General features: G+C 46.4%; 1 protein-coding gene across 1 annotated transcript; it reads left to right on the top strand.

The window, feature by feature from the left end:
• Positions 1–240: 240 nt before the first annotated feature.
• Positions 241–18,460, top strand: LOC308676115 (zinc-binding protein A33-like). The gene is made up of 6 exons (XM_081341849.1): positions 241–787; positions 4,688–4,783; positions 6,026–6,294; positions 9,324–9,448; positions 12,247–12,332; positions 17,694–18,460. Exons 1-6 carry the CDS (start codon positions 350–352, stop codon positions 18,156–18,158), a joined length of 1,479 nt encoding a protein of 492 aa, XP_081197975.1. The 5' UTR covers positions 241–349; the 3' UTR covers positions 18,159–18,460.
• The last annotated feature ends 890 nt before the right edge of the window (positions 18,461–19,350 follow it).

The following is a 19,350-nucleotide window of genomic DNA, read 5'->3' as shown; positions in this document are numbered from 1 at the left end:
GGAGACTGGCTTTATTGTCATTTTGTTTAAATTGGTTTAAAATTGGTTTCATTACCGCTGGAGCGTGCCAAGAATGGAAAGAAAACGAGGAAGTAAGGACGAAGGAACGAAAGCCCAGAATTACCAGCAAAGGTTGAATTCCTTTTTCTAAGGCAGAGAGAATGGTCATTTAAATAACTGAAATAGACAAAGTTCAGGATCTGAAGAGGGAACAAACCAGAGAAGAAACTTAGAGATAAAATACAACGGGGAAGAGCAGGTGGCTTAAGGAAGCTTTCTGAGGAGACAGGAAGGAGCTATAAAATAAATTTTATCTTTTTCTGATTTGGGAAAGGTTTTCTTTTTCACCATGGCTGCCCCAACAGGCATAGAATGTTTTGCTGAGGATCTGCGCTGTTCTATTTGCCTGGAGCTCTTTTCAGACCCCGTCATGCTGGAATGTGGGCACAACTATTGTCACGGCTGTATCACTCGGTTCTGGGCTGAGATCCCTATCAACCATAAGGAAGACATGCCACCACCCCTCCCTACTTGCCCAGAGTGTCGGCGTGAGATCCCAGGTGGCAAATATACACCTAATCGGGTGCTGGGACAGCTTGCTTGCAAAGCTCAGGAATCTCTTTTGGTCCAGGCTGGTGACGAGGAGACCAATGGTGATGAAGAAGATGAGGAGATGCAGGGGGACAAGCTTTTTTGTACTGAAGATGGGTGTCTGGTGAGAGCTCTGCAACCAGATCACTGGGGTCACCAATGTCTCCCTCTAGTTGAAGCTGTGGAGCACTTCAAGGTGAGTAGAAGGGGATTGTGGACTTGGTGAGTAGAAAGGGCAGAGATGGGGAGATTACACCAGGTCAGGATCTTCTGGGAGGTGAACTGCTGGGGGGGGGGGGGGAGAGAGGCTTGTGTGGGTTGGGTATGGGTCTGTGCTGTCTCTGGTTGGCTGTGCGGTTGATTTGTATCCTGAGGGGTTCGTAGGCTGGTTGTAGATCAATGTGTCTGTCGATGGAACTACTAGTGGAGTGCCAGGCTTCAATGAACTCACCAGTGTGGCCAATGATTTTTGTGTTGCTCCAATTGAACTGGTGTTGTTTGATGTCGGTGTGGGTAGCGATTAAAGATTTAGGATCGTGGTGTTTGACTGCAAGCCAATGTTTGTGGATCCTGGTTTTCAATTGACATGATGCTTGTAGAAATGGTTGCATTTCAATTGACATGATGGTTGTAGAAATGGTTGCAATCGTTACAACTGATCTTGTAGATTACGTTGTTTCTTTCATCCTTCTGTGTCTTGTCTTTGGTTCTGGATAATTCCAGAAGTGGAGTGTGGCTGTGGGTTTGTGGGAGGTCCATAACAGATGTTCTTGGGGCCACTCATGGAAAATGAGAAGATGCAGGTTATCTGAAAAGAAGGAAGACAAAACAATTGGGAGTTAAGGAAATGAAGGCAATTTCACTTTAAAATGGAAGTACAGCTAGTTCTCACTCAACAACCATTCATTTAGTGATTGTTTGAGGTTACAATGGTATTTGGGAAAAAACGATGTAGCACCAGTCCTCACATTTATGACCTTTGTAGCATCACCATGGTCAAATGCTCATGATTCGGGTACATGGCAAGCATTGCACATTTATGACAATTCTGGTCAAAGAATTGTCATTTTGAACTGTCTGAGACAGCTTCAGACATGCAAAGTCAATGTTGAAGCTGGCAAGGGGTTGCAAATCACAGTCACATGATATTTCACTTAATGACCTCAACCAGGACAGTTGGAGCTGCCATCATAAATCGGCAAGGTTGCATGATGTTTTTCTTGATGATTGCTTCATTTAGCAACAGAGTGGCTGGTCCCAATTATGATTGTTAAGTGAGGACTATCTATACATACTGAAGAAGATAGCAAGGCTACTAGTCATACAATGATTGGATGGATTCCTTTCTTTCTTTTCTGAGCATCTTACATTAAAAGAAAGAATATAATATTTAAATTAATATAATAATCTAAATTTAAAAAAATAATAATAACTATATAAGAAATATAATAATTAAAACACGGAAGGAATTTAAAACACTTTATGTGACATTATATAGCATTTGAGGCCCAGAAAGTAGCAGTCTGAATAGCTGTATCATTGGTTCGGAACAAATTATCCGTTGTGCATGGTCCATCAAGATTATGGCAAAATGGATTCGTGATATGTAGAAACAATGTGCCTCCAATAACAGTGTTTTAGGATGTTTTGCTGGAGGGTTTCCCAGAAACATCTGGCTATCCACAGCATCTGGAGCACAGAGTATCATACTGAACAAATTGTTTTGAACTGGGTCTTACCTTTGGAGCTGGTAAGCATGTTAAACATTTTGTGGGTCTGTGGTAGGCATTTGCAAAGGTATAGGTGCTTGGGTGTGATTGCTGATTCACAAAGTGACTGTCAGGGTTGTGCGATCAGTTGCATAACACTGTTTTTCAAAAGGGAAACTTCTAAAATTCTTTCTCTCTTCCCTTTAGCCCCCCCACCCCCAGCCTTCTATCTGTTCTTTTTCTTTTTCTGAGGTATGGTAGACAGAATGGCACCAATCACCAAGCAAGTGTCACCCTTTTTTCATCTTCCTTAGAAAGAGTGCAGAGAAGAGCAACAAAGATGATCAGGGGACTGGAGGCTAAAACATACAAGGAACGGTTGCTGGAATTGGGAATGTCTAGTTCAGGGGTCAGGAACCTGAAACAGTGAAAGAGCCACTCGGAACTGGTTCCCTCACAAAAGGAAAAACTGGGAGCCGCAAAAAATGTGTGCGCATGCGCGTACATGCGCACATGTGCAGAACAGGGTTTGACTGAAGAGTGGAGCCAAGGCGAGATATGCACCTACCCTGCATATTTGAATTGATTGGTTGAACTTTTTTAGTCCCCCTTTGTTATTTTTGGACTGCACATGGCAGAGGACTGGGAGCCACAGGAGATGGCTGAAAGAGCCGCATGCGGCTCCGGAACCGCGGGTTGCAGACCTGTGGTCTAGTTTAATGAAGAGAAGGACGAGTGGGGACATGATAGCAGTCTTCCAATATCTCAGGGGCTGCCACAAAGAAGAGGGAGTCAAGCTATTCTCCAAAGTGCCCAAAGGCAGGACAAGAAGCAACGGATGGAAACTAACCAAAGAAAGAAGCAACCTAGAACTAAGGAGAAACTTCCTGACAGTTAGAACAATTAATCAGTGGAACAATCTGCCTCCGGAAGCTGTGAATTCTCCAACACTGGAAGTCTTTAAGAAGAGATTGGACAACCATTTGTCTGAAATGGTGTAGGGTGTCCTGGCTGAGCAGGGGGTTGGACTAGATGACCTCCGAGGTCCCTTCCATCATCATCATCGTCATTATTATTATTATTATTATTATTATTATTATTATTATTATTATTATTATTATTATTATTATTTAGAATAGAATAGAATAGAATAACAGAGTTGGAAGGGGCATTGAAGATCATCTAGTCCAACTCCCCACACCCAATGTCAACCCTCATTTTTATTGTTTTGCAAAAAGCTTTATGGCAGGGGTCTTCAAACTTGGCCCTTTTATGACTTGTGGACTTCAACTACCAGAATTCCTCAGCCAGCATGCCTGGCTGAGGAATTCTGGGAGTTGAAGTCCACAAGTCATAAAAAGGCCAAGTTTGAAGACCCCTGCTTTATGGTTTACAAAGATCTGACATTCTTCTCAAGCAGGAGGCTGGTAGTTGGCTTTGATACAGGCCATCATCTGTGGAATTACTACGCAGGAGATCAGAAATAATCTAAAAGTAAAATACAATCAACACCGTGTTATTTACCTATGTTCAATTTTTACAGGATTCCTGTCTGCTTTACTTTTGAAAGCAATTACTGTATATAATTTGCGGCAAAATTTTTTAAAGCACTCATGTCTTTTCCTAGGACTGTGTGGCGGTTACATCCCTGTTTGCTTTGAGATACCATTTTGTCTTCATCCTCATAGTCTTTAGAGTTGCAAAGTCTGAGTAACTTTTGAGATGCTTGTTTTAAATTCTATCAACCCCTTCCTCAGTGTGGTGCCAGACTGATGTGACATGTACTGCATTTGGATTAGGCTTTTTAGGAAATGGGGCTGCAACACATCTGGAGGGCCAAAGATTGAGGGAAATTGTTCTAGGATTTCTTAAGACAAAGCTTGCAGTGTCCACACAGAAGAATTCCATTTTGTAGAGCTTATTGTGCAGTTGTGTAGCTCGGCCTAAATAACAATTGCCACTGGCTGAACAAAAAGGACTATCCTGCCAGCTGTGCGTAGTAGCCAGCAATAATCAAGTAGCCAGAAAACAACCAAGCTCAGAGTGCACCAAGGACTCCTTATTTCAACCTTGAGATACATATATTCTCCTTTATTGGAGCCATAAATATGGTTATTAGCCACTGTGGATTTATACCTGAGTTGGATTGTCAATTCTTGTAATAGCTAGAGAAGAAATGGGTACGAAAGCAAAGTCTGAGATAGTGTCCAGAGATGGGTGGTCCCTGTAAGATCTGGATTGGACCCCAGTGCAAAAATCTGTCTCTACTTCGATGGCTGGCTGTTGGCTTTTCTGGCATCTGTTTTCATTGACCTCAGACGATCAATAACTGTGAATGGCTACTGTAATCTGGTTCTATCTTGTGTGGTGTTTCTGCTTCCTTCCAGGAGATCTTAACAGCGTCTAAAACACAGCTGGAATCCAAAATTGAAGCAGAAAGATGCGTTCAAGAGCAGAGGGACCAGAAACTTCCAGAAATCAAAGTAAGTCAAATCTTCCATGCTGTTGTACATATTGAGCATATGTTTGACATGGTCAGTCATCACTGATGCTTTAGTAGGTAAATGAACGTAGCGGTAGTGTTAACGTGCTGGTGCCAAATTAATTCTTCAGTGTTATGTAGAGATAATGAGTGGTGGCAGGGCCTAGTAATGAAGACGCACGCCTCCCACTTGGAAGGTTGAGAGTTCGATTTTAGGTAGCCGTAGATGTTTCTCTCCTAGGGTGCAAAGAAAAAAAATCTGCTGTGAACTCTGTGTGGTGTCAGGAAAGGCATCTGGTCAGTAAACACTCAGATACATCTAGTCCACCCCCCCACCCCCCGACTGTACTGCAAATTAAGGGATTACAGGATTGTAAAAAGGGAGTAGATATAGAGATCATACAGTCAAAACCAATGTAGCCTGGGGAATTCTGGGAGTTGAAGACCACACATCTTAAACTTGCCATATTTGAGAAATACCAGTCCAAATTATCAATAAAATCAATCCAAAGATGAGATAGGTAGGTAGGTAGGTAGGTAGATAGATAGATAGATAGATAGATAGATAGATAGATAGATAGATAGATAGATAGATAGATAGATAGATAGATGATAGTCAGAGATAGATAGATAGATAGATAGATAGATAGATAGATAGATAGATAGATAGATAGATAGATAGATAGATAGATAGATAGATAGATAGATGATGGATGGATGGAGAGATACATAGATGTATAAAAGTTTATATGGTTGGGACTGGTCAGTGTCTGATGGGAGACTATCAAAAATATCAGATTAGACAGAAGTTAAAAAAACTAAAAGCAGGTTAAAAAAATCAATATTATTCAAAGGAATGTTACAGACGAGTCCATGTTATTGGAAACTGAGCTTGACCAGTGGGAGACTTGACATTATTTCCCACTAAACTACATAACAGGACAACTTGGGCAGGGGGTTGGACTAGATGACCTACAACAGCAGTGTCAAGCTCACAACGTCACGTGATGTGTTGTGACATATCGTGACTTTTTTTGCCATTGCCGGCAATGGGGTGGGCACGGTTTTGCTGTGATGTATCTGGCCTGTGGGCCAGCAGTTTGACACCCCTTACCCTACAAACTCTCTTCCACCTCTGTTATTCTATTATATTCTAACTTGAAGGGGCCTTCTTGATGTACAGTATTTTCTAAAAGCAGAGATGGTGGGGATCTCACACATTCCTCCTCCTTCTCCTCCCAAGGCCCAACGGCTGCGTCTAGAGCAAAATCTCTCTGCCCAGTTCACGGAGCTCCATCAGTGGCTTCAAGAGAAAGAATCTGCGCTGATCAGGGAGATCCAGAGAGAGGAAAAACTGCTTCTTAGTGAACTGGACAGGAACCAGAGGAACAGCCAGGAGCAAATCCGCACAGCCAAGGAGGAAGTAGCTAAGATTCAGGCTCGGCTTGCGATGGAACCGGATTCTGAAAGCTTCCTTAAAGTCAGTGCATTTCTCAAGCAATATGTGCATTTGTGTGTCTGGATGTACATGTGTCTTTCTCTTACAGGTAGTCCTCAACCTGTGACCATTCGTTTAGTGACTGTTCAAAGTTACGACAATACTGAAAAAGTAACTTACGGTTGGTCCTTGCAGTTATAACTGTTGCAGCATCCCTGCAGTCACAATAATAATAATAATAATAATAATAATAATAATAATAATAATAATAATAATAATAATAATAATAATAATAATAATAAAATGATGGTGCAAGCAAGGGTAGTACCAATAGTAATAGGCGCCTTGGGTGCAATCCCAAAACAACTGGAGCACCACTTGAACACCATTGGCACTGACAAATTCACTATTAGTCAATTGCAAAAGGCGGCCTTACTAGGAACTGCTTCCATCCTGTGACAATACAGTATCTGTAATACCATCAAACATCCACATTTGCCTATCCCAGGTCCTTGGTAAGGACTCGATAGGTAGACAAAAATTGCCCAATCCAGTCTGAACATCTGGCTGAATGTGCGATGATCAATAATAATAATAATAGTAAAGTTGGAAGGGACCTTGGAGGTCATCTAGTCCAATTCCCTGCTCAGGCAGGAAACCCTATCGTCTGGTCACTTGGCAACCAGCTGGCATTTATGATGGTTGCAGTATCCCAGAGACATGTGATTACCAATTGCCATCTTTCTAGCTAGCATCTGACAAGAAAAGTCGATGGGGGGGGGAAAAGTAGCAACTTGTGGTGACGTGATGTCTCGCTTAATGACCATGCCAAAAAAGGTTGTAAAATTGGGTGTGGCCACATGATGCCTCACTTAGCATTCACACTGCTTAACAATGAATTTTACAGTCCTACTTGTGGTCATAAGTCAAGGACTACCTACGTATCTCCACTATTCAAGATCCTATGCAGTTTTCCTTTCATTTAACTCAAGGCTTTCCGGTCTTGCAATCAGACTATTGCCACATTGCATTTATCAGCAGGGCCAAGCTTTAAGGGCCAACTCAGTATTTCCTTTCTAAACAATTTACCTAGGCGTTAGGAAGTTGCCACCTAACCAAACCTGGTTCAATTATGTGATCTTCCTTCAAAAAAAGATATTGACTCTCCATGTTCTGTACCAGCCTGCTACCGGCCCTGCAGAAAAGGCAGGGACAACCCCTTTACAAACGGCAAGAGGCTGGAATTAAGCCTGCCAAATTTATTAACATAAAACAGAGCAAAACAAGACACCAACCATGAAACAGGAGCTATGAAACAGGAACTATTCAAGCGGTTGCCTTCAGCAAACCAGCCCTCCCACGCATTCCCCTTTTATACAGTTCAGGGCGTGGCTTCTCTCTGCCTCCTTCCGAGGTGCCCCATTGCCTTCCTCTGTTTACTCCTGATTGACTGCCTCCTGCGTCGGGAGTCCTTGAACAGGGCCAGCTGTGGGTCATCTTCATCCACGCTGTCAGGCTCACACAGCTGGGTCTCCGTCGTGACCAGGTGGGAGGGGCCTGGCTGAGGGCTCTCATCAGCAAGCTCTTCAACCCCCTCAGCAAGCTCTTCAACACCCCCCTCCTCCTCTGAGTCGTCCGACCCAACTGCCGAACCCACAGGCTGACCCTGAATCACAACACTCCACTTCAAACTCTTCAAAGGCTATCACTGGGAATTCATTCTCCCCAGCCCCCAAGGGTAGGCAAAGAACCAGTGAGTGGAAGCTTTACAGTATATGGAGTCAACCAAACTCCAAATAAGGAGGATATTTCATCATCCTAAGAGCAATTACAATGGAATAAGTTGCCTCAAATTCCCTTGGAGAGGTGGAGCTCCATCACTGCAAGTTTGCAAGCAATGGCTGGACAAACATTCATCTGGGATGATTTAAGAAAGGGGTCTTCAAACTTGGCCCTTTTATGTCTTGTGGACTTCAACTCCCAGAATTCCTCAGCCGGGCATGAGGATTGGACTAGAAGATCTTCAAGAGCCCTAGGATTCCATGATTCATTGGGAACGATAGTGGCATTCCTCTTTCTTCCATTAGATGAATTCTAGTGGAACCAGTTTAAAGTAATGGGCTAAAACAGGCATGTCAAACAGCCAGTCCACGGGGCGGATGTGTCACGCTGAAACCGCGCCCACCCCATTGCCGGCAATGGGGAAAATTTCCCGACATGTTGCATGATGTCACGTGAGGTCATGAGTTTGACATGCCTGGGCTAAAGCACCCAGGAAACCATTCTTAATAGCTAGCCTTTCTCTGATCATTCTTACTTTCTCCTTCCATAGGATATCAAAGTCTTCATAGAAAGGTGAGTATGTCTTCTGGGTGAACCAGTGCTCTGATGCTCTGTTGGTCCTTTATAAATTGGGTGGAGGCCTTCTGTTGAACTACTTTAATTTGGCTTATTTATAATAACTACAATAAAGACATTGTCTGCTATTTGTCTGGCTTGGGACTTTCCCCCACTTCTGAGCTTAAGTGCTCTGCACTCTTCCTTGAATCAGTAGAAGACTATATCAGCTTGACTCTGGCTGTTTTCCTTACTGATCCCTGCTGCCTTTGATTCCAGATTCAAGGATCTGCCCAAAAATATTAATCATGAACAAATCTCTGAGCAACCTTGCAAGTTGTTGGGAGGATAAAATGAGGGCTGGTTGCTCAACAGAGCCAGTCTGATGTAGATTAGAGAATTGGAGATTGTAAAGATAGCTGGCACATAAATTTAACAAATAAATAAGTTCTAGTCCTATTTAGGCAAAAAAACCCCATCTGGGTGACCTTGGATCAAGAAGCAATGGAAAACCACTTCTGAAACCTTGCCAATAGAACTGCAGGGATCTGTCCAGGCAATTGGCACGAGTTAACACTGACTTGAAAGCATAATTCTACTTCTACTTTTACTTCTATTACTACTACTATTAAGTTTCCTTGGTGCATCGTTTAGTACTAAAGGAAAGTATTGAGAGCCTCAGAAATTCCCAGATATGACCACCAGATGGCGGTCAAGATCAAGCCTTGGCATTGAACAGTTCTTGCTGGTTTTTCTGTCTTTGCAGATACTGTCCTGGCGAGGACAAAGCAAGTCCACTGCCTGTGATTTCTCGTGATTTCAATTTAGGTCAGTTTAAAGGGCCTATTCAGTACATGGTCTGGAGAGAGATGTTGCTGGACTTAAGACCTTGTGAGTATCATGGGGGAACAGCATCAAAATCGCAACAAAGCCGAGCGAATTCTTACATGATGATTTGATCATGCGTAACTCATTTCAGTTCTGGTAAGGGTGGCATCATGGTTAGAGTATTAAGCTAAGAGGCTTTTTAGCCTCAGCTGAACCCTGTAATCTGCTGCGGCCTTGTCTAAAACGCTTCTCTCCCTATATTGTGGATTACAACTACCATGAACTGCAGATTAACCGCTTGGTTCCCAGGCTGATAAAAGATTCAGGAGGCTGTTACGTAAATTGCCAGATGCAAGCCTCTCCATTATCACTGAAAAGGCACACCTCTTTTCCAGATCATAGGAAAACTGTTAGAAGAGAAATAAAAAAAAGTTTCACCCTTACCGTACATGTTAAATCTAAACAGTTCAGCAGCTGGAATTGTTGTAAAGCCCATTATTTTGCAATTCAAAACACTAAAAAAATTGTGACTGGAAAGAATCATGATAAACAGTGCCAAGGAGCATAACAGTACAATTAATGTTTATGGATGATGGGCATAGTAGTGTCCAAGCCCTGGATGGAAACAGGTTGAGGATGGCAGGCTCAAAAATCAACCTTCAGCCCTCTCTTACCTTAATCTATTTCACAGAATTGGGAGGACAAAGGTTAAAAATTGCCCGGGTACAAGTGAGGTGTAACTACTCGTAGCTCATTGGAAGGAAGGCAAGCAAGTTCCCATCTGCCTTCTCACTTAAGAATTTGTTTCCATCTTTTTGGAAGGGGATTGTAACATTGACTGACTTTCAAAGTTCAAGTGGTTGCATTTTGCCACAAACCTCGAAGCTTTAGGAGCTGGCTGGTGGTTTGCAAAACATTTAGCCACGAGGTGATCCTATCACATCCTCACAGAAAATATAGGGGCTCCTGCCTGAGCAGGGGGTTGGACTAGAAGACCCTTGAGTTCCTTCCCAACTCCGTCATTCTGTGTTCCGTATAAAATGCTTTTTGCTGAGAACGGTTCTACTCGTTCTGCCAGACCTTTGTTGAAGGTAACAGAATAATAACAGAATAACAGATTTGGAAGGGACTTTGGAAGTCATCTAGCCCAACCCCCTGCTCAAGCAGAAAACCCAGATCCTGAGAGTGAGCTCACCTGGATATTTATACCTCCTTCTTTTCACAAAACTGGGCCAGGACAGAATAACCAAAGAGTTAGAAGGAACAGGTCTCTTCTTGAACAACTTCTCTAAAGAATCATTTCAAGTGTCTTCAGGGGAGAATCATGCAGAAAAGAATCCCCTTTTAGAACTTGCAGATGATGCCTTCAGGGAATTTGGGTTCTATCCAGGGGTAGGCAACCTTGGCTCTTTTATGGCTCGTGGACTTCAACCCCCAGAATTCCTGAGCCAGCCATGCTGAGGGGAAAGGGAGAGATTTCCAAGCTGAGTCATAAAAGAGCCAAGGTTGCCTATCCCTGCCCTACAGCAGCGAATCAGTCAGAAAGCTGGAAAGATCATGTGTATGTCCAGAGACATAACAACTAATAAAGTTGCAGATAGTCCTTGACTTACGACCACCACACAGTTGTTAACTGAGTTTTGCCCCATTTTATGATCTTCCTTGCCGCAGTTGTTAAGTGAATCACTGAAGTTGTTAAATTAGTACTGTGTTGTTAAGTGAATCTGGCTTCCCCATTGACGTCGCTTACCAGAAAGTCGCAAAAGGTGATCACGGCACCTGACATTTAAGTGACCGTCCGCTAAGACTCCAAGGTCCCGGCAACCGTCATAAATATGAACCAGTTGCCAAGCACCTGAATTTTGATTGCAGGACCATGGGGATGCTGCAGTAAGTGTGAAAAATGGTCGTAAGTTATCTTTTTCAGTGCTGTTGTCACTTTGAACAGTCACTAAACAAATCGTTGTAAGTTGAGGACTTAATCACCTAACTAGAATGTGGGAGTGGAAATAATAGAACCCAAATCCACTGAAATTTGTCTAGTTTTTAGCAGGACAATAACAGGATTTCTTGATTGGCATTGCTGAAAACTGATGCTATCTACTTGGCATAGACCTGTTTTTAAACATCTTCTTGGGGGGACATTCCCAAGTTGAAAAACAGTAACTGTGAGAGGGACCTTGGAGTCTTAGCGGACGGTCACTTAAATGTCAGCCAGCAGTGTGCAGCCGCCGCCAAAAAAAGCTAATACAATCCTTGGTTGTATAAACAGACATAGAATCAAAAATCAGGCGAAGCATTAGTACCGCTTTATAAAGCCTTAGTAACTGGAATGCTGCATCCAGTTTTGGTTACCACATCACAAAAAAGATGTTGAGACTTTGGAAAAAAGTGCAGAGAAGAGCAGCTAAGGTGTTTATAAAGGCCTGGAGGCTAAAACATATGAAGAAACAGTTGCAGGATTTGGGTTTGGCTATCTAGAGAAAAGAAGGACTGGGGTGACATGATAGCAGTATTCCATTATTTGAGGGGCTGCCACAAAGAGGAGGGGGTCCGTTTATTTTCCAAAGCACCAGAGGGCAGGACAAGAAACAATAGATAGAAACTAATCAAGGAGAGAAGCAACCTGGAATTAAGGAGAAACTTCCTAACAGTGAGGACAATTAACCAATGGAACAGAAGTTGCCTTCAGAAGTTGTGGGTGCTTCATCACTGGAGGTTTAGTTGCCTGAAATGGTATAGGTTCTCCTGCTTGAGCAGGGGGTTGGACTAGAAGACCTTCAGGGTCCTTTCCAGCTCCATTCTGATTGATTGAAAGTTGCCAAATATAGATAACTCTCTTATTGTTCTCCTCCCAACAGTCCCTTCCCATATAACCTTGGATCCTGCCACCAACCATCCCAACCTCGTGCTCTCCAAGGATCTTGACACAGTACGCTTGGAAGATCACCCCTGTTCTGTACCAGCCTGCTACCGGCCTTGCAGAAAAGGCAACCCCTTTACAGACGGCAAAAGGCTGGAATATGTCTGCCAAATTTATTACAAAAACAAACAAAACATGAAACAAGATACCGGAGCTTTGAAACTCTATCGGAGCGGTTGCTTTCAGCAAACCAGCCCTCCCCCAAACATTCCCTTTATAAAGAGTTCAGGGCGTGGCCTCTCTTTGCCTCCTTCCGAGAAGTCCCACAGCCTTCCTCTGCTTGCTCCTACTTGACTGCCTCCTGCGTCGGGCGTCCTTGAACAGGGCCAGCTGTGGGTCATCTTCATCCACACTGTCAGGCTCACACAGCTGGGTCTGGGTCTCCACCAGGTAGGAGGGGCCTGGCTGGGGGCTCTGCGGAGCCTCAAAGCCATCATCAGCAAGTTCTTCAACACCCCCCTCCTCCCCCTCATCTGAGTCATCCGACCCAACTGCCGAACCCACAGGCTGACCCTGAATCACAACACTATCCCGCACCGCAGGGCCCTTCCCCCGGGGCTGCCGATCCGGATGCGGTCGGGATGGGAATTGTTCATGAAAAGCAGTCACCAACGCAGGGGCATGAACGGCGGTCGCGTCTTCCCAGGTGAAGTCCTCTGGTCCGTAACCTTTCCATTCAATCAGGTACTGGAAACGACCTTTCAGCCAACGGGAATCCCTGATGCTGGCGACCTCGTACTCGGGGGTGCTGCCTCCATCACGAGGTCCTGATGGGGGAGGTTCCGCTCGGCGGAGTGGACAAGCCGGGTGCTCGGGGACCAACAGAGACTGATGAAAGACTGGGTGCACGCGCAGGGAACGTGGCAGAGTTAAGCGATAGGCGACCGGATTGATGACAGCCCCGACTGGGAACGGTCCTAAATATCGGTGATCTAACTTTCTCACCGACCGTGTTGACGGTAGGTTCCTGGTGGACAACCAGACCCGATCCCCCACCGATAGTGGAGGCGTATCCCGTCTTGACCGATCAGCAAACCTTTTGTAATCGGCCTTGGCCTTCTCTAACTGACGTCGCACCAATCGATGGATCGCCTGTAACTCTGCCATGAAGTCGTTCGCTGCCGGCTCCGGTGAGTCCACGGGAGAAAGGGGGAAAAACCGGGGGTGATAACCCACATTGGCCAAGAACGGTGTCATCTGTGTGGAGGTGTGCTGCGAATTGTTAAATGCAAACTCAGCTATGGCCAGATAGTCCACCCAATTGTTTTGCTGCAGATTGACGTAGCAGCGCAGATATTGTTCCAGGATACCGATGACCTTCTCGGTTCCCCCGTCAGTTTGAGGATGATGCGCGGACGAGAGACAAATCTTGATATCCAACGCATGCATCAACTCCTGCCAGAAGCGGGCTGTAAACTGGGCCCCCCTATCAGAGACGACTCTATCAGGGAGGCCGTGCAGCCGAAACACCTGCTGAATGAACATACGACTAGTGGCGCGGGCTGACGGTAAGCCGCAACAGGGGATGAAGTGCGCCATCTTGGTCAGCATGTCCACCACCACATACACTGTCGTAAAACCAGAGGATGGGGGTAAATCCGTCAGAAGGTCCATGGACACAGCCCCCCAGGGTCTTTTGGGTGTTGGCAAGGGCTGCAGTAATCCAGGCGGGGCCCCTGTCGCTGACTTGGCCTGCCTGCATGGGATGCAGGAGGTGACATAGGACTGGACGTCGTGTCGGACTCGGGGCCACCAGAAGGTACGGGAGACCAGGTTCAGAGTCTTGAACAGGCCAAAATGCCCCGCTGCCGGGTTATCGTGACACTGGCTGAGGATGAGTCCCCTGAGTGGCCCTCCTGGAACATAGAGCCGGTCACGATAATACAAGAGTCCATCCGTGACCGTCCAAGGAGAATCTGGCCCCACCTCCTCCTTCCGCTGAGCCACCCACACCTCCTGCTGCTGTGCCTCCCGGATCCGAGCCCATATATCAACCGGCTCCCGTACCGCAGCAAAAGACTCGACGGGGATCACTGTCCTGGGCAGAAGCTTGTCTTCCACTCGGGAATATTCGGGCTTCCTGGACAGAGCATCCGCTCTTTGATTGTGCCCGCTAGGTATGTACCGAACCCGGAAGTCAAACCTCGCAAAGAAAAGAGACCACCGGATCTGGCGTTGGTTCAAATTCCGAGCGGTCTGCAGGCTTTCCAGATTCTTATGGTCTGTCCGGACCTCGATTTGATGCCGCGCTCCCTCCAGATGATGCCTCCAGGCCTCGAACGCCGCTTTGATGGCCAGCAGCTCCTTCTCCCAGATTGTATAATTGCGCTCCGAAGGGTTCAGTTTTCGTGAATGATACGCGCAAGGGAAGAGGGTACCGCTGGGCGTCGTTGCCTGGAGTAACACCGCCCCAATGGCAATGTCGGAGGCGTCCGCCTCCACGACAAACGGCCGTTGCGGGTCAGGATGCTTCAAGATGGGCTCCTTAATGAAGGCTTCCTTCAAAGTCTGGAAAGCCTGTTGTTCTGGAGCGTTCCACTGGAACCGAGTCTTCTTCTGCAGGAGCCGGGTGAGGGGGGCTGTCAAGGCAGCAAACCCAGGGATGAAAGTTCGGTAATAGTTGGCAAATCCAAGAAGCCGCTGAACATCCTTCACGCGACGCGGGGGTTGCCAACTCTGCAAAGACTCAACCTTACTCGGCTCCATGGCGATGCCCTCAGGAGAAATGCGGTGACCCAGGAAATCGATGGTCTCCCGGTAGAACTGGCACTTCTCCAACTTGGCAAACAGCCGATGTTCTCGGAGTCGCTGCAGGACCTGATGGAGATGCTGATGGTGCACCTCACGCGACGGGGAGTAGATCAGGATGTCGTCCAAGTAGATCACGACAAACTGATCCAACAAATCCCGGAAAATGTCATTCATGAAATGCTGAAACACAGCGGGGGCGTTGGTCAGGCCAAACGGCATCACCGTGTACTCAAAATGTCCATAGCGAGTACCAAACGCCGTCTTCCACTCATCACCCGGCCGAACCCTGACGAGGTTGTAAGCTCCACGCAGGTCCAGTTTCGTGAAGATCTTAGCCTCCCGGAGTCGGTCCAAGAGTTTGGGGATGAGGGGCAGCGGGTAGCGGTTGCGCACCGTGATGGCGTTGAGTTTTCTGTAATCGCAGCAAAGCCGTAATTCACCCGACTTCTTTTTGACGAAGAGCACGGGTGCAGACACTGGCGAGGACGAGGGCCGAATGAAACCGCAAGCCAAATTCTTCTCCAGAAAGTCCCGCAATTCAGCCAACTCGGGGTCCGACATGGAGTACAAACGCCCCACTGGGAGAGGCGCATCAGGGACTAAATCAATGGGGCAGTCATAGGGCCTGTGCGGGGGTAATTGATCCGCCTCTGTCTCGCTGAACACATCAGCAAAGTCGGACAGTTCGGGAGGCAAGGAAACCCCTGGGAAACCCTCCACCTGGCCGGCACAAATATGGCGGGAGTGGTCCACGCACTGCAAGCTTGGGAAGGTGACCAAGTTCTGTGACCAATAGATCTGTGGGTCATGCGCCCGGAGCCACGCCAGTCCCAAGACCACGGGGAAATGCAGGTCTGAGGTGATATAGAACTGGATGGCCTCCACATGGGAACTGATGGCCATACATAATGGTTGCGTGGCGGCCGTAATAGGCCCAGACAGGAGCACTCGACCATCGATAGTCTCCACTAACATGGGCGGATCCACCGGGCACTGGGGAACAGCCCATTTGGCCACAAATGCTGAGTCCATAAAATTTGTGGTGGCCCCAGAGTCAATTAAGGCATGGACTGGAATCCCCTCTGGCTTGCCAGGAAGGATCAGACGTGCCTCCAATATCAGATGCCGTGGAGGTCCACAGGCAGCATCAGAAAGATGTCGCTCAGTGTTGTTGTTGTGGGACGCCCGATCTATCACACCGTCTAGATCGGGCTCGGGGCGTTTCCCGACAGAAAAGTAGGGGACTTTCTCGGGGCAGACTCGATCACTGATGCCCGCTGTCGCTTCTTTGGGCAAAAAGCAGCCAAATGTCCAGGGTCCCCACAGTAAAAACACAACCCCCCCGATCGTCGTCTGTTCATTTCAGTCACCGATAGACGAGACCTGGCGGCACCCAGCTCCATTGGCTCCTCCCTTTGAACTGGGGGCTCTCGCACAACAGGGGCGGCAGGGGTCTGTGGGGTGGCACAGCGACTCCTTCGCTGCTGCAACCGAGCATTGATCCGCAGGCAGAGATGGATCAGCCCATTCAGGTCTGAGGGAATATCCACACGGGCCAGCTCATCCAACATCTCCTCCGACAATCCATCCTGGAAGGCATCCACGAGCGCAGCCTCATTCCAGGCGGAATCCTGGCTAAGCAGCCGGAAATCGCTGATATAGCCCTGTAGGGGGCGTTGACCCTGCCTCAGAGCTTTCAGACGTCAAGTAGCAGTCTGCGTCTTAATAGGGTCCTCATACATCAGACGCATATGATCACAAAACCCCACAAAGTTGTCCAACAATGGGCTAGGTTGAGCCAGCAGAGGCGTGCCCCAACGAGCTGCATCACCCGAAAGAAGGCTTAACACAAACCCCACCTTATCCCGGTCAGTGGGGAAATCAGCTGCTCTCACGCTGATAAAGAGCTGGCATTGTCCCAGGAAAGCAGGAAACAGTTCTGGAGTGCCTGTAAATTTATCCGGCATTGCAACTTGGCATTTTCTCCTGGGTGGGGGTGATGGTGGGGGTGCAGCATGAACCTGAGCTTGCAGTTGAGCCACCTGAGCTGCCAGCAAAGTGAGTTGCTGGGTGAGCTGGGCATTCTCCGCACGTAGCTGCTCCATAATATTAGTAAGGGGTGGGAGGCTGAAAGCAAACTGTTCTGTACCAGCCTGCTACCGGCCTTGCAGAAAAGGCAACCCCTTTACAGACGGCAAAAGGCTGGAATACGTCTGCCAAATTTATTACAAAAACAAACAAAACATGAAACAAGATACCGGAGCTTTGAAACTCTATCGGAGCGGTTGCTTTCAGCAAACCAGCCCTCCCCCAAACATTCCCTTTATAAAGAGTTCAGGGCGTGGCCTCTCTTTGCCTCCTTCCGAGAAGTCCCACAGCCTTCCTCTGCTTGCTCCTACTTGACTGCCTCCTGCGTCGGGCGTCCTTGAACAGGGCCAGCTGTGGGTCATCTTCATCCACACTGTCAGGCTCACACAGCTGGGTCTGGGTCTCCACCAGGTAGGAGGGGCCTGGCTGGGGGCTCTGCGGAGCCTCAAAGCCATCATCAGCAAGTTCTTCAACACCCCCCTCCTCCCCCTCATCTGAGTCATCCGACCCAACTGCCGAACCCACAGGCTGACCCTGAATCACAACAACCCCGAAGAAGAAATCCCTGATGGCCCAGAAAGATTTAGCAAGACTGTGTGTGTGCTGGGTGCCCAGGGCTTTACTTCGGGATGCCATTATTGGGAGGTAGACGTTGGAAATAAAACCAGCTGGGATATTGGGGTGGCCAAGGAGTCGGTGAACAGGAAGGAGACCAAAGTGACGGTCAAGCCCAGCAATGGGTTTTGGGCCATTTGGCTACGGAATGGCACTGAGTACAAGGCCCTTGACTCTCCCTCCAAGCAGTTGCTCCTCAAGATCAAGCCTCAGAAAGTGGGGGTCTATTTAGATTATGAAGGAGGACAAGTCTCTTTTTACGATGCTGACACCATGGCCCACATCTATACCTTTCTGGATGACTTCTCCGAGTGCCTGTACCCCATGTTTAGCCCTGGGGTCAACAAAGATGGTCTGAATGGTGAACCTCTCTGCCTCCTGTGCCCATGGATCTAGCAAGGACCACATAGGTTATTGAACTCTGTGTTGACTTTATTTCAGTTGTGAATAGTCTGAAAGTGCCTAACATGTCATGTTGTTGAAATTTGGGGGAACTGAGCGTATTCACGGGACGACATGAAAGTTGGCTTGAACTTGAACTTTTCCATATATGGAAAAAAAAGAAATTTAAGAAGAGATGATGTTTTATTGTACACCGCCCAGAATCCCTCTTTGAGGGAGATGGGAAGTCCAGAAATGTGAAATATAAATAAATAAATAAATATTCCAACAAATTCAAACACAATAAATCAGCAGGTTTTGAGGGGCTCTGGAGAAAGTTTTATGATTAGGACTAGCTATAATGGATGTTCTTCTGTAGACTAGCTTTCTTAACCTTTGACTATACCAGGGGTCTCCAAATGTGGCAATTTTTAGATTTGTGGACTTTAGTTCCTAGAATTCCTCAGCTAACCATGCTGGCTGGAGAATTCTGGGATTTGGAATCCACAAGTCTTAAAGCTGCCACATTTGGAGACCCAAGGACTATACTTAACAACCTGGTTTCAACCCGTGTGTTCACTGCATTCTATTTAAAAACTCTGTGCTCTCACTTATGACATTGAATTAAGTCAATCTGAGTTCTGATTTTATGGTACCAGCATTTCTTGTCTATTTTTTTACCTCCCAATCAGTATATTAATGCCTTGAAATTTGTATTTAGCAGTCTATATGTCTTCGTTCATAAGACATTTTGAGAAATGAGGAGTTTCACATAGGCAGCAGACACTTGTGTGGCTCATTCTCTTTAAAAGGAAGTGTATTTTTCCAGTCCTACAAATCAAATAATAACAACATTCCAATTGCTAGGGGGGAAAAAAGAAGTTTGTGTTTTGAAAAGTATCTAAGGGACTAAAATGCTTTGGGGGACATGTCATTGCTTCTGGGAGAAGAGGTATACCAGTTCACTGGGGAAGCCTCATGGGAAACGCAGTAACATAGAAAGACATTGGTTGAACCAACCAGAGATTTTCTTCTCTGGCAATAGATTGGATCAGATTTTCAAAGATACGTGCAAAGGTAAGCGTTTGTGAAGAGAAGTCTGCTGTTTTCATTTTTAAATACAATTTCAGGATTAATTTAATATAATTGTTCAATATAATTTCCAAAAGGCACTCGTTGTGCTGTTTGCAATTGTTCACGAAGGCCC

The sequence above is a fragment of the Vipera berus genome, assembly GCF_964194415.1.
Source record: "Vipera berus genome assembly, chromosome: W".
Taxonomy (NCBI): domain Eukaryota; kingdom Metazoa; phylum Chordata; class Lepidosauria; order Squamata; family Viperidae; genus Vipera; species Vipera berus.
The sequence above is the reverse complement of the archived record's forward strand: the minus strand, read 5'-3'. Positions and strand labels throughout refer to the sequence as shown.

Bases quoted from the DNA above. Each gene is read 5' to 3' on its own strand.
- LOC308676115 (XM_081341849.1), top strand. From the start codon at position 350: ATGGCTGCCCCAACAGGCATAGAATGTTTTGCTGAGGATCTGCGCTGT. The intron at 788-4,687 runs GTGAGTAGAAGG...GCTTCCTTCCAG, and splicing joins AAGCTGTGGAGCACTTCAAG to GAGATCTTAACAGCGTCTAA. The intron at 4,784-6,025 runs GTAAGTCAAATC...TCTCCTCCCAAG, and splicing joins AGAAACTTCCAGAAATCAAA to GCCCAACGGCTGCGTCTAGA.